Source organism: Rattus norvegicus, chromosome 6 (genome assembly GCF_036323735.1).
Source record: "Rattus norvegicus strain BN/NHsdMcwi chromosome 6, GRCr8, whole genome shotgun sequence".
In the NCBI taxonomy this organism is placed as follows: Eukaryota; Metazoa; Chordata; class Mammalia; order Rodentia; family Muridae; genus Rattus; species Rattus norvegicus.
The window spans coordinates 145,344,948-145,357,437 of NC_086024.1; the positions used below are offsets into that span (position 1 = coordinate 145,344,948).

The window sequence follows — 12,490 nt, forward strand, 5'->3', positions numbered from 1 at the left end:
TGGTGATAAAATTTAAGAAGTAAAATAACTTTACGTCAGAAAGAAGGCAGGACATTTGACCTTCAACAGTGCAACTTTCACTAAGCACTCAAAAACTAAGTAGAAAGAATGGCTGTCTCCCAAGACAAACCAACTAACCTGTGTGGGTCCTTCTGTGCCTCTGAAGCTCATCACTCCTGGTGAATCTTTTGCCACAAAACATCCAGTTGCATATGAAAGGCCGTTCTCCAGTGTGCCAGCGGAGATGTGCTCGTAGGTGAGAAGTCTTGCCATACACTTTCCCACACCCTTCAATGTGGCAAACATGCTGCTTTTTCTTTCCTGGTTCACTGCTGCCCCTAACAGAACAAAACCAACATCATTACACCCTAAACTCAGCTTCTATCTGTGCCAAAAACGCAGGCCATCTACATGATTAGAAAATGCTTTTCTGAGTACGTCTGAACACAAAGAAACACGTGAGATATTTTTTTCATTGAGGAAAAAAAATCAATTATGGTCATGTACTATATAAAAACTTATATGAAAATGTGGTAAGCTTCGGAATTTATGACTACTACATAGCTCAGACTGCCTGAACTAGCTATCTAATAGAGGTTATCCTCAAATTCACAATCTCCCTGCCCCAGCCTCCCTAATATAGAAAACAAATCTCTTGAAAATTCTCCTCTAAATATCAAAAAGATAGTTAACCTCAGTTAAAAATGTGGGGTACCAAGATTCACTTCTAGCAGGTCAGTGTGATAAGGAATTCCATGAAACCCCTCCCAGCAAAACTAATAATTTATAAATCTACCTCCCAATCCACTATTGAAGAATCTCTGGTCGGTCCTAAATATCAATAACAGCAAAAACTAATATTCACTCTGAAACCTAAAGTATGTAACAATGGAGTCTATGGATCTAGGACTAACTCCTTTTCTTCCCTTCTACCTAGAGTTACAGAACAGTACAACCATGAACAGGGAGGGCTCCCTCCCCTCCAGCCTCCCGGCTAGATACCTTCCAGAGAGGAGCAAGCCACCTGTTGCTGAGGCTGAGTTCCAGCTGAGTGTGGCTAAAAGGCACCCAGTGCCCATCTCACTGAACTTTGGAATTATTGTGACATGATGAAAATGATATGGTCCAGGTGTTTCCTGACCTTCATGCACAGTTCATAAATTAGAGCTATTGTGTTGGAAGAGGCAAGGTTAAGAAAATGTGAGCCTACTGTCCCTGCCGCCAAGCACTCAGCTGTTATATCAGGGCATTTCTCTGCCCCACTTCCCATTCACAAGCCCCAAATCTAGCTAGAACGAACTCCAATCTCAAAGAACTGGCAATCTGCAAGGAAGCTGGAGTTTAACTGAAGGGCTCGTTTTTTTTAAAAAGAAACAACTGTTGCAAAGGCACCTGAGAGAAAGATACATTGTCACTGGAGATAAGGCAAACCATAGGTTGGTGAATCTGTGGAAAGCAGCAAGGGTAGAAAGGGAGAGTGAGCTCTGAGATGGGAAAAACTTCAAACATATGCTCCCAGAGGTCAACAAAATGATAAAGCTTCAGCTAAACTAAGACAAAAAGACTCAATTACCTCCCTCACAAATAAAAGTCATTATCAATCTCATGAAAATGAAAAGGATCTTAAAGGAGCATTAGGTGTTACCAACCACTTAGGCAGACACACGCTTAAACAGAAAATTTGAAAAACTGATAAACGAACACAAATGGTCAATCAAAATAAATCTTTAACAAAAAGAATTAATCAGAATAAAGAAAAACAAAGCCTAGAGTCAAATAGCTTTACTGGTGAAATCCCTTTCCCCCATATATAATTTTTGCTTGTTTTGAGACAAGGTCTTACTATACAGACCTGACTGCCCTGGAACTCACTATGTAGATCAGGTTCACCTAAAACTCAATGAGAACCACTTGCCTCTGGTTCCCAGTGCTTGGGGGTAAAGGTTATACAATTTTTTGGCTCACAATTATTATAATAAATTTAATAATATGATTAAAATGAGAAGAAAAAAAAGGAGATAGTAGAAAGGAGCTTCCTCACTTGATCCAGGGTTCTAGAACTAAAATTATATTAAAACGGTGAGAAACTAGATGATCTGTCCCCCTACCCTGAAAAAAAAACCCACCAGAAACTCTCCAGAGCAGAAGAAGTAAACACAAAAATTTTTATTTACAGATATTCTAACTGTATCTCTATAATACTATATATAAAATACCATAATACTCTAATACAGAAATCTATTTTCTTTTCATTTTTTTCATGCAGTGTATTCTGACCATCCTTTTCTCTCCTCTGACGCCCCCCAGAACTTCTCCATCTCCCTACCCAAGCAACTTTATGTTGTTTCTTTTTCAAAAGAAAACTAGACCACAGAAACTAAAGTCAGAACAAAAGGGCAAAAGACCAACAAGACAAAAACTGTCACAAGGCAAAATGAAATAAAAAGCTCCCCTCCCACACGACAGCAGGTTTTTTGTTTGTTTGTTTGTTTTCCAACTATTCTTGGGGATGGAGACTGCCCTGGAGTATGGTTGATATACCCAGTAACTAAACTTGATTTTTTTTTCATTGCTAGTGGGTATCAATTGCAAGTAGCTTCTTGGTTGGGGTCTGGACCTCATGTCCACTTCTTCCTCTCAGTGCTGGGTCCCCATCTAACCTGAGCCTGTGCAAACCTTGAAGTTTGATGAAGACATCCCATTTAGGACTGAGTGTTCTCAGTGGACACAATGTCCAGTTATGGATTTCTGTGTTAATTCCCATCTACTGCAAGATGCTTCTCTGATGAGGACTGCTCGAAGCACTGACTTATGGGCACAGCAGTGTGTCTTGAGGAGTCGTTTCATGCCTATGCTCCTTTAGCAGAGGAAGTAGGTTTCCCATGCCTAGCTGGTCTCAGGTTCTTGGCCACTTTATCAGCTTCAGGTATAAGTTTCATCTCATGAAGAAGGCCTTGAATCGGAATTTTAAAAGTGGCTAATTGCTCCTGTAACATTTATGCTACTATTGTATCAGAATATCTTGCAAGCGGGTTGCAGGATTTGTAGCTGGGTTACTTTGTCTTGCACCATGAAGAGTATCTTCTAGAACCACGAATGCTAATTAGGAGTGAAGCTTCTTATTAGGTACTAGTCTGACTTTTATGTACCTTCTAAGTAGTCTCTTCAGAAATAGCACCTTAGAGTTAAGATGTGAAGAGCCTTGGCACTAGTCTGTAATGTTTGGCAGCTTCAATGAGACCCCACTGGTTAAGGATTCAACCAGGTTTGAGTGTGAAAGGGCTGCTATGTACCTATTCTGGCACCAAAGGTTTACTCAGTGTCCTAAGATTTCTGCTTGGGGCAGTGTCTTCTCTGTTATTTAGTGGCTCCATTTAAGTTCCTTTCACATGTGTGTATACTTAGGAAGCTTCTACAGTAGCAGGCTCTTTGTGTTTTTTTCAAATGGATTTTATTATCAGTTCTAGTTCTCCATTTCCCTCCTTTACTCTTCTCTCCTATCTCTTTCCCTATTTAATCCTATTTTAGTTGCCCCCTTTAACTCTCATAGCTTTATTTTTATCTCCGCTTCCTTCGAAGATCCTCCCCCCACCAATCCCAAGTCCCTTACTTAACGTCCCTGGTTATTCAGCTGGTGGTAGCACATATTTTGAAAGCTTAAAAGCTAACATCCACATGTAAGAAAGAACATATAATGCTTGTCTTTGGGATCTGGTTTACCTTACTCTGCATGGTTTTGTTGTTGTTTTGCCTTTTTTTTTTTTTAAATACCTCCATCCATGTATCTGCACATTTTATTTTTCTTAACACTTGAACAATATTCAACTGTGTAAACGTACCACATTTCCACTATCCACTCATCAGCTGATGAATATCTGGACTGTTTCCAACTTCTTGCTATTACAAGTCAAGCAGCAACAAACACGGATAAGCCAGCCTCTCTGCAGTACAGCGTAGAGTCTTTTGGGTATATGCTCAAAAGTGGTGCAGCTGAATCTTGAAGTGGATCAGTTTGCAGCTTCCCGAGGAATCACCACGTTGTTTTCCATAATAGCTGTACAGGTTTTCACTCCTACCAGCAATGAATAGGTGTTCCGCTTTCCCTGCATCCTCGCCAGTCTGAACTGTGACATTTGTTTTATTTATCTTGGTCATTCTAACCAAGATAAGATGAAATCTTATGGTGGTTTTAATTTTCTTGATGGCTAAAGCATTTAAAAAAGTGTTTCTTAGACATGTGAGCTTCATCTTTAAAAATTCTCTGCATAGTTCTGTACCCCGCTTTTTAATTGGGTTGTTATTCTTGACTTCTGGGGTTTTGTTTGTTTGTTTGTTTGTTTGTTTAGTTCTTTATATATTCTAGATATTAAACCTTTATTAAATGTGTAGTTGGTAAGTTTTCCAAATGATGGGTGTCCTTTGCCACACAGGTCTGTAGTTTCATGAGGCCACATTTACTTAAGTATTTTATATTATTTGTGCATTTTGTCTATATTATATCTATACGCCTCCTGCTAGACATTGCCTGTGAAGTCCAGAAGAGGGTACTGATCCCCTAGAACTAGAATTACAGACTGTTGTAAGCTGCCACGTGGGTACTAAGAATTAAACCCAAGTCTTGTGGAAGAATAGCCATCTCTCCAACTCAGAGGTCCTGCTTATTAACTGTTGGTCTTAGTGCCTCTGCTATCTGTGTTCTGTTCAGAAAGTTTTTCCTGTGCCACTGAGTTAAAGGCTATCTTCTTCTTTCTCTTCTGTCAGACTTAGTATATAAGGTCTTATGTTGAGGTTCTAGATCCATTTGGAGTTGAATTTTATGTAGCACGATGAGTAAGGGCCTATTTTCACTCTTCTGCATGCAGCCATCCAGTTGCCCTGCAACATTTGTGGAAGATACGGTCTTTTTTTCCCAATGTATATTTTGGGTTTATAGAAATCTTATTTTTATGGGTGAGTGCTTTGCCTGCACATAAGTCTGTGTACTACATGTGTGTAAGTGCCTATAGAGGCCAGAAGAGGGCATTCGATCCCTGGGAATGGTGTTACAGACAAGTGTAAATCACCATGTGGGTGCTGGGACTTGAACTCCGATCCTCTGGCAACCAGTGCTCATAATTGCTGAGGCATCTCTCCACCTCATAGATGTAAAGAACTAAGTAATTATTATGAAATCCACAAGAAGGAATAATTTCGCAATATTCTATAATGTAAGATTTTAGAATACCCAAAAGCCAACGTAATTCTATACACTTGAAATTGGGGGAAAGGGAAGCTTCATCTATAGTAACATCAAGAAGATTTAACAGGAATACACTTAAAAAATACTAAACTTACACTCCTTTTTTAAAAAAACACAAAATACTAATGAAACAAACAGCAATAATCTAAACAGAAAAATGTTCCTTTTGAATGGATCTGAAGATTCAATATTATTAAATTGTCACTATTCCTGAAACTGACCTGCAATTTCACCTCAATTCCCATCAGGATACCAACTTGCTTCTCTGTAGAAAGTGACAAGCTAGTGCTAAAACTCACCCAGAATCCCTAGTGTTGCTAAACTTTAAAGCAATTTTGAGAATAGGAGCCAAGAGCATTCAACAGGGAAAAGAAACTTCAGTAAATGATGCTGGGTCCCCGCTTTCTTCACATCACCTTTTATAAAGAAACCATGTATTATCCTATCTACATTCCAGAATAAAATTGTAAAACTCAGAAGTGAAACAACTATGAACATTCATTAGATTTGGCAATGGAGTGTTCAATATGACATCAAAAGCAAAAGCAACCAAGGAGAAGAAACAAACAAAAAATTATAATTCAAAACATTTTGTACTTTGAAAGACACAATCACAATTTTGACAGTATATGACCATTTTACACACTAGGAAACAGTATCTCCAAATCATGTATTGGTGAGATCTTATATATAAAGAGCTGAATATATAAAGAACTACCATTCAATGATGCAATTAAACATGGAAAATTCATCTAAATATGCTTTTCTCCAATGATATACTATCAAAACCACACAAAAAGATGATTAATATCACTAATCACTAGGAAAATTTAAATCAAAACCACAGTGACAGCACTTTCAGACTTATTATTAACTGACTCAAAAACCATAAGCAATCAGGAATGACAAGGACTAGCAATCTAAGGGGAAAACCGAAACCTTCACACAGTGTTGACCGGAACACAGAACAGTACAACCACTTTAAAAAAAATAGTGTAGCAGTTCCTTAAATGGTCAAATATAGTTACCAGACAACCTGGCAACTCTATTTCTGCATGCGCACATGCACTCACTCACCAAGAACGAAAGAAACAAAAACGAGTGTCTGCATAAACACTTACATACACGCAAACAGTGGCATTACTCATAATGGTCCATAAGGAGAGAGCTCGGCTGTGTGACCAGTGCTGGGATAAACAAGTACACCACAGACACACACACACACTCAGACACACACACACACACAGACACACACACACACACACACACACACACACACACACACACTAAATACTCCATACAATGGAACATTATTTGTCCACAGATGAAGCATAGGGGCCATCACAAACATTCAAACACTGTATGATTCCATTTGTTTGATATGCTTAGTACAGGAAAACCTAGTAGAGCTGAGGAGTTTGGAGGCCAGGCCTTTTTGAAGATGACAAGGTGGCTTAAAACAGACTGGTGATATCTACATGACTGTGAGTGTATTCCAAACTACTACACTGTATACATGTGTATACATGACAACCGGGTAAACAGCATGGCACAGGAGTCAGTCTGAAATCAAGAGGTGTTCAAAGCTTTCACCTAGTAAGTGAAAGGGGAAATCATTTATTAAAAAATTATACAACAGAGAGCAGAGGACTGCGTCTCAAACAGCCCAACCTAATCTCCTGTATAACACTGCATTCCAGCTTCTGAGAGAGAAGACTCAGGAGGCTCCAGTGCTTAGAGGAAGCGGCCACGACTGCTTTAATTGCAGAGAGGCAGGGTGAGAACAGCAGTTACCTTCCTTCTCCTTCCCTACAGTTAGGACACGAGCAGGCAACTCTTCGAAGCCTCTTGCCAGGTTGCACCTCGGCATCAGAGGTCTGCTGGCCTTGCTGCAAATGCACTTGTGTGAGTTGGTCAGGACTAACAGCACCTATTGTCGCATTAGCGATCCCTCCAACTGCCACCGTTACAGGAGCTATAGTAGCTTGCTGGACTTTCACTCCATCCTGTCCTTGCTGCTGACCTAAAAAAGCGACAGAAAGAAAAAGCATTATAATGCTTTCTGTTTTGAAAATAATGGTGAAAAAATCCACATAAACATTTTAAAGCTTTAAAATGTTAGGTTTTGTTTTTGCTTTTTTAACAATACACAAAAACAAAGGGCTTAATGATATCTACCCAGCTCGTGAGGACTGAGATTTCTGAAATACCGATCCCTGGGAGGATACACAGAAGCATATAAAATGTATAAACATAAACCATCATTACTGTTTATTACAATCTGCAATCAACAACACAGTTCACATGGCAGGAAAAGACAGGAGTAAAGGTGGTGGTGTTGCACATCTTTAATCACAGCACTAGTGAGCAGAGGCAGGCAGATGGCTGAGTTCAAGGCCAGCTTTGTCTACAGATCAAGTTCCGGGATAGGCAGGGCTAAACAGAGAAATTCTGTCTCAAAAAAACAAACCAAAGCAGAAAATACAAGAATAAAAAATTAACTAGCAGAAGAATGAAATATAGATATTTTTCATTTAGAAACAATTAAGCAAACATGTCCTTACTAATATAAATTTTGTTTTATTTTTTAGCTTGCAAACAAAATTGAATGTTTCCTCACTTTATTCTTTTTTTTTGGTTCTTTTTTTTTTTTTTTTTCCGGAGCTGGGGACCGAACCCAGGGCCTTGCGCTTCCTAGGTAAGCGCTCTACCACTGAGCTAAATCCCCAGCCCCACTTTATTCTTTTTAAACAGGGCCTCGCTATGTAACAAAGGCTGGTCTAGAATTCACTATATAACTCTGCTGATCTCAAACTCAACAATCCTCCTGCCTCAGCATCTTAAGTACTTGGGTTCCAGTCCAATACCACCATCATTCCCGTCCTAGGTGGGTTTACATGCAAAATCAACTATCTATCTATCTATCTATCTATCTATCTATCTATCTATCTATCTATCTATCTATCTATCTTTCTATCTATCTATCTATCTATCTTTCTATCTACCTATGAATGTGTGTAGGTATATATGCATGTACACACAGTCACTACTACAAACAGAATTTTTTAACTGTATTTTTTTTTTTTTTGGTTCTTTTTTTTTCGGAGCTGGGGACCGAACCCAGGGCCTTGCGCTTCCTAGGCAAGCACTCTACCACTGAGCTAAATCTTATGCTTCTGATGTCTTGGGTATAAACTAGCTTAGCTCCTTTCCTTATTAGGGAAACTAGAAAAAAATGTGTCAAAACTGTTTGTATGAGCTGACTCTATGCTGATGTACGCAGTCTCCAGGTCTGATTCATCATGTGCATGGGCTGGAAGGAAAAGAACTTACAAGACTGTTCTCCTTCAGAGATCTGACATAAGGGTAAGTCAATGCTTAAAACCCCTTACTACAGTTCATACCACAGTACTGTTCGCCACATTAGCTACTGCCTCCCTTACTTACTGAGTTGAGCGGGACTATGAGGATATAGCATGTCAGGAAACACAAATGCAGGTGAGAGATAAAACTTACTTTACAACTATGCTTGTAGCACTTTAATCATTTGGGAAAACAGTAAAAATCACCAAGTGAGAGATACTACATGATTATCAACTAACAACTCCTGACTGGACACTTGCATCCAAATAAATCTCAATTTCCACTGTGAACTCCAGGAATCCTCAGGAGCCATCCTTCAGTATCTACAAGGAGTTAATTTCAGGACTCCCCCATGGAGAGCTTTTGGGGCTTCTAGAAACTTGGCAAGAATTTGACATTGGGTCAGGACATGGAAGTAGGCTCAGGCAGGAATTTGACTTTGGGCTAGGACAGGGAAGTAGGCTCAGATAAGAATATTTACACTTGGGCTAATACAAAGCTCAAGGCAAACTCAGCTGAGGAATATGTGGCCTTCCTTTTATCTTGGACATCATGATAAGCCCCTAGAAACGGTGGTCCGGGTACTTTGTTTATTGCCTTGCTTGTTCCTTGACATTTTGTTTACTGCCTTGTTCCTTGACCTAGAACCGACCTCATTCTTTTCACGTAGTTAAAATGGTATAAAAGCAGGCTGGAGAAAAACTCCTTTCAGCTTCAAAACTGGCTGGAGTTGTGTTATAATGTTGTCTAATTGTCTTTTTCTTTTCAATCCTTGCTCCCTCCCTTGAGACGCTGTTGACTGACTGAGCTGGCTTGGTCACTCCCCTTTCTGTCACCATATGCTATAAACTACAGATGCTTAATCTACAAAATGGCATCGTTCTGTATAGTACATACACACAACATCCTCCCACAAATTTAAATCATCACTAGTTTACCTATACCATCTAATGCAACCTAAATAAAACGTTGTAATACTTTATTCTTTTTTTTAATCTCAGAAGTTAGTGGGTGAGGTGGCCCTCAGGAGGCAGAGGTAGTGCATCTCTTTGGATTCAAGGCTAGGCCTGGTCTACACAGTGAGTTTCAGGAAAGCTACAGCTCTGTAGTGAATCCCTGTCTCAAAACAAAATCAACACTCAAAAAGTTTAGCCGAAGAGATATATTGCACCCACTACCCAAATACTTCATTTGTGGGTTGGCTAAATCTTAGGATTGAACCTGAAGATGAAGTAGGCTGAATGGAAATTATGTATTTTGTTAGGAAGTGGTTTCAGAAAGTTTAATGTGTTCACCTTTGAATCAGCACCATGGTAAGTGAGGTGACCCAAGTGAGGCCCCAGTTATGAACTCATCACTGAACATTTAGAGACTCTGGTTCTTGGTGCAAAGCAGATACTCTGACCTCCCTAAAATTCATGCCTCTTGTCAACTTCAAAAGTCATTTCTGCCAAGTACTGTAGTGCATACCTTTAATCTCAGCTTTAGAGAGCTCTTTGAAATTGGAGACCGGCCAGGTCTATATTACAGTGTCTGTCTGTCTGTCTATCTGTCTGTCTGTCTGTCTGCACAGCCTCCCTGTACACACACTATTTCTGGGGCTGGAGCTGAAGCTCAGTAGTAAAGGGCTCGCTTCCCAGTGACAAAGGCTAACATTCAGTCTCTACCGCTTTCCTCCACCCCTCACAAAGGGGAGGACACACTCCTAATGATCAAGTTAGTTTTTCATAGGTAAAAATCTTATATTGTAAACCAATAAAAAAGAAAGTGTAATTACTATGCCTTAATGTACCTTGTGAATTTACAAGTTTGAAATGTTCCATAAAAGATCCTTTAAGTATGACCTTGGCTAACAAATGACTCAATCACTGTGACATACTCCACGGAAAAACAGGTCTGAGAACAGAATTCTGTCTGAACAGACGCTGTACAGAATCCTTACAGCATGATACCCAAGGAAGTGCTGACAGTTCAATATGGAAAGCATTCTTTACATCCCCTGAAGTCCTGAGATATTCTAACCACAAATGTCTAGTTATCATTCAGGTTATGATGATATCTAACATGATGTTCATTATTTTAAAAATTGCTTATAGATCCCAGAATCCTTGGAGTCCACCATCACATTCACAAATTCTGCAAGCCTCCATATTATGAATATGCCATCTGTTTAAGGTCTATATAATCTAACTAATTATTTTGATGAATAATATAAAGCAAGGCATAGTTGGATTATAGTTAAGTCTGATAACATTCTTCAGCTGGGTATCTCTCCCTGAGCAACTCAAGTTCAATACGCAGTTCAATACGCTGCCTTCATTTCTACCACCAGTAATCTACCAAACTCTACAGCAGGGCATACAAGACCCTTGTGAGCCAACACCTCAGACCTCATCTTGTTTCAGTCTTTCTGGCTGGGTCTGCTCCTTACACTTCTGTCCCAAAACAAGTTAGTGTTCTTTTTAACAGGGCTTTTGCACACACTCTCCAGCTTGAGCAGGGCTGCTTTTGCTTCTAGATCTTTGGATGGTTGACTCTTTAGTGATTGTTCTGGTTTCAGTTCAAACCTTTCTTTAGAAATGCCATTCTGGACACCCGCGGGTCCCGGCCCGCAGCAGCTCTCTGCTCCCAGACCCGGTGAGAGAGAGACCCAACCGCCTGGTCAGGTGGGCACTCCTGAGGCTGCAGAGTGGAAGGGACCACCAACACTGCTCACCCCTGCCCACATCCCTGGCCCAAGAGGAAACTGTATAAGGCCTCTGGGCTCCTGTGGGGGAGCGGCAGGACCCCTGCCAGAGACACCGCCGGACCGTGAAGGAAACAGACCTGATAAACAGTTCTCTGCACCCAAATCCCGTGGGAGGGAGAGCTAAACCTTCAGAGAGGCAGACAAGCCTGGGAAACCAGAAGAGACTGCTCCCTGCACACACATCTCGGACACCAGAGGAAAAAGCCAAAGACCATCTGGAACCCTGGTGCACTGAAGCTCCCGGAAGGGGCGGCACAGGTCTTCCTGGTTGCTGCCGCTGCAGAGAGCCCCTGGGCAGCACCCCACGAGCAAACCTGAGCCTCGGGACCACAGGTAAGACCAAATTTTCTGCTGCAAGAAAGCTGCCTGGTGAACTCAAGACACAGGCCCACAGGAACAGCTGAAGACCTGTAGAGAGGAAAAACTACACGCCCGAAAGCAGAACACTCTGTCCCCATAACTGACTGAAAGAGAGGAAAACAGGTCTACAGCACTCCTGACACACAGGCTTATAGGACAGTCTAGCCACTGTCAGAAACAGCAGAACAAAGTAACACTAGAGATAATCTGATGGCGAGAGGCAAGCGCAGGAACCCAAGCAACAGAAACCAAGACTACATGCCATCATCCGAGCCCAATTCTCCCACCAAAACAAACATGGAATATCCAAACACACCAGAAAAGCAAGATCTAGTTTCAAAATCATATTTGATCATGATGCTGGAGGACTTCAAGAAAGACATGAACACACTTAGGGAAACACAGGAAAACATAAATAAACAAGTAGAAGCCTACAGAGAGGAATCGCAAAAATCCCTGAAAGAATTCCAGGAAAACACAATCAAACAGTTGAAGGAATTAAAAATGGAAATAGAAGCAATCAAGAAAGAACACATGGAAACAACCCTGGATATAGAAAACCAAAAGAAGAGACAAGGAGCTGTAGATACAAGCTTCACCAACAGAATACAAGAGATGGAAGAGAGAATCTCAGGAGCAGAAGATTCCATAGAAATCATTGACTCAACTGTCAAAGATAATGTAAAGCGGAAAAAGCTACTGGTCCAAAACATACAGGAAATCCAGGACTCAATGAGAAGATCAAACCTAAGGATAATAGGTATATATAGAAGAGAGTG

General features: G+C 40.5%; 1 protein-coding gene across 4 annotated transcripts in view; it reads right to left on the reverse strand.

The window, feature by feature from the left end:
• Window positions 1–12,490, reverse strand: part of Sp4 (Sp4 transcription factor) — a 65,335-nt gene that overhangs the window by 14,532 nt on the left and 38,313 nt on the right. For all 4 annotated transcript variants that reach the window (XM_039111794.2, XM_063261556.1, XM_063261555.1 and 1 more), the window contains 2 exons: window positions 7,034–7,262; window positions 139–338 (listed from right to left, as the gene is read on the reverse strand). In XM_039111794.2, the coding sequence (XP_038967722.1) occupies window positions 139–338; window positions 7,034–7,262 (429 nt within the window). The remainder of the gene's footprint in view (window positions 1–138; window positions 339–7,033; window positions 7,263–12,490) is intronic.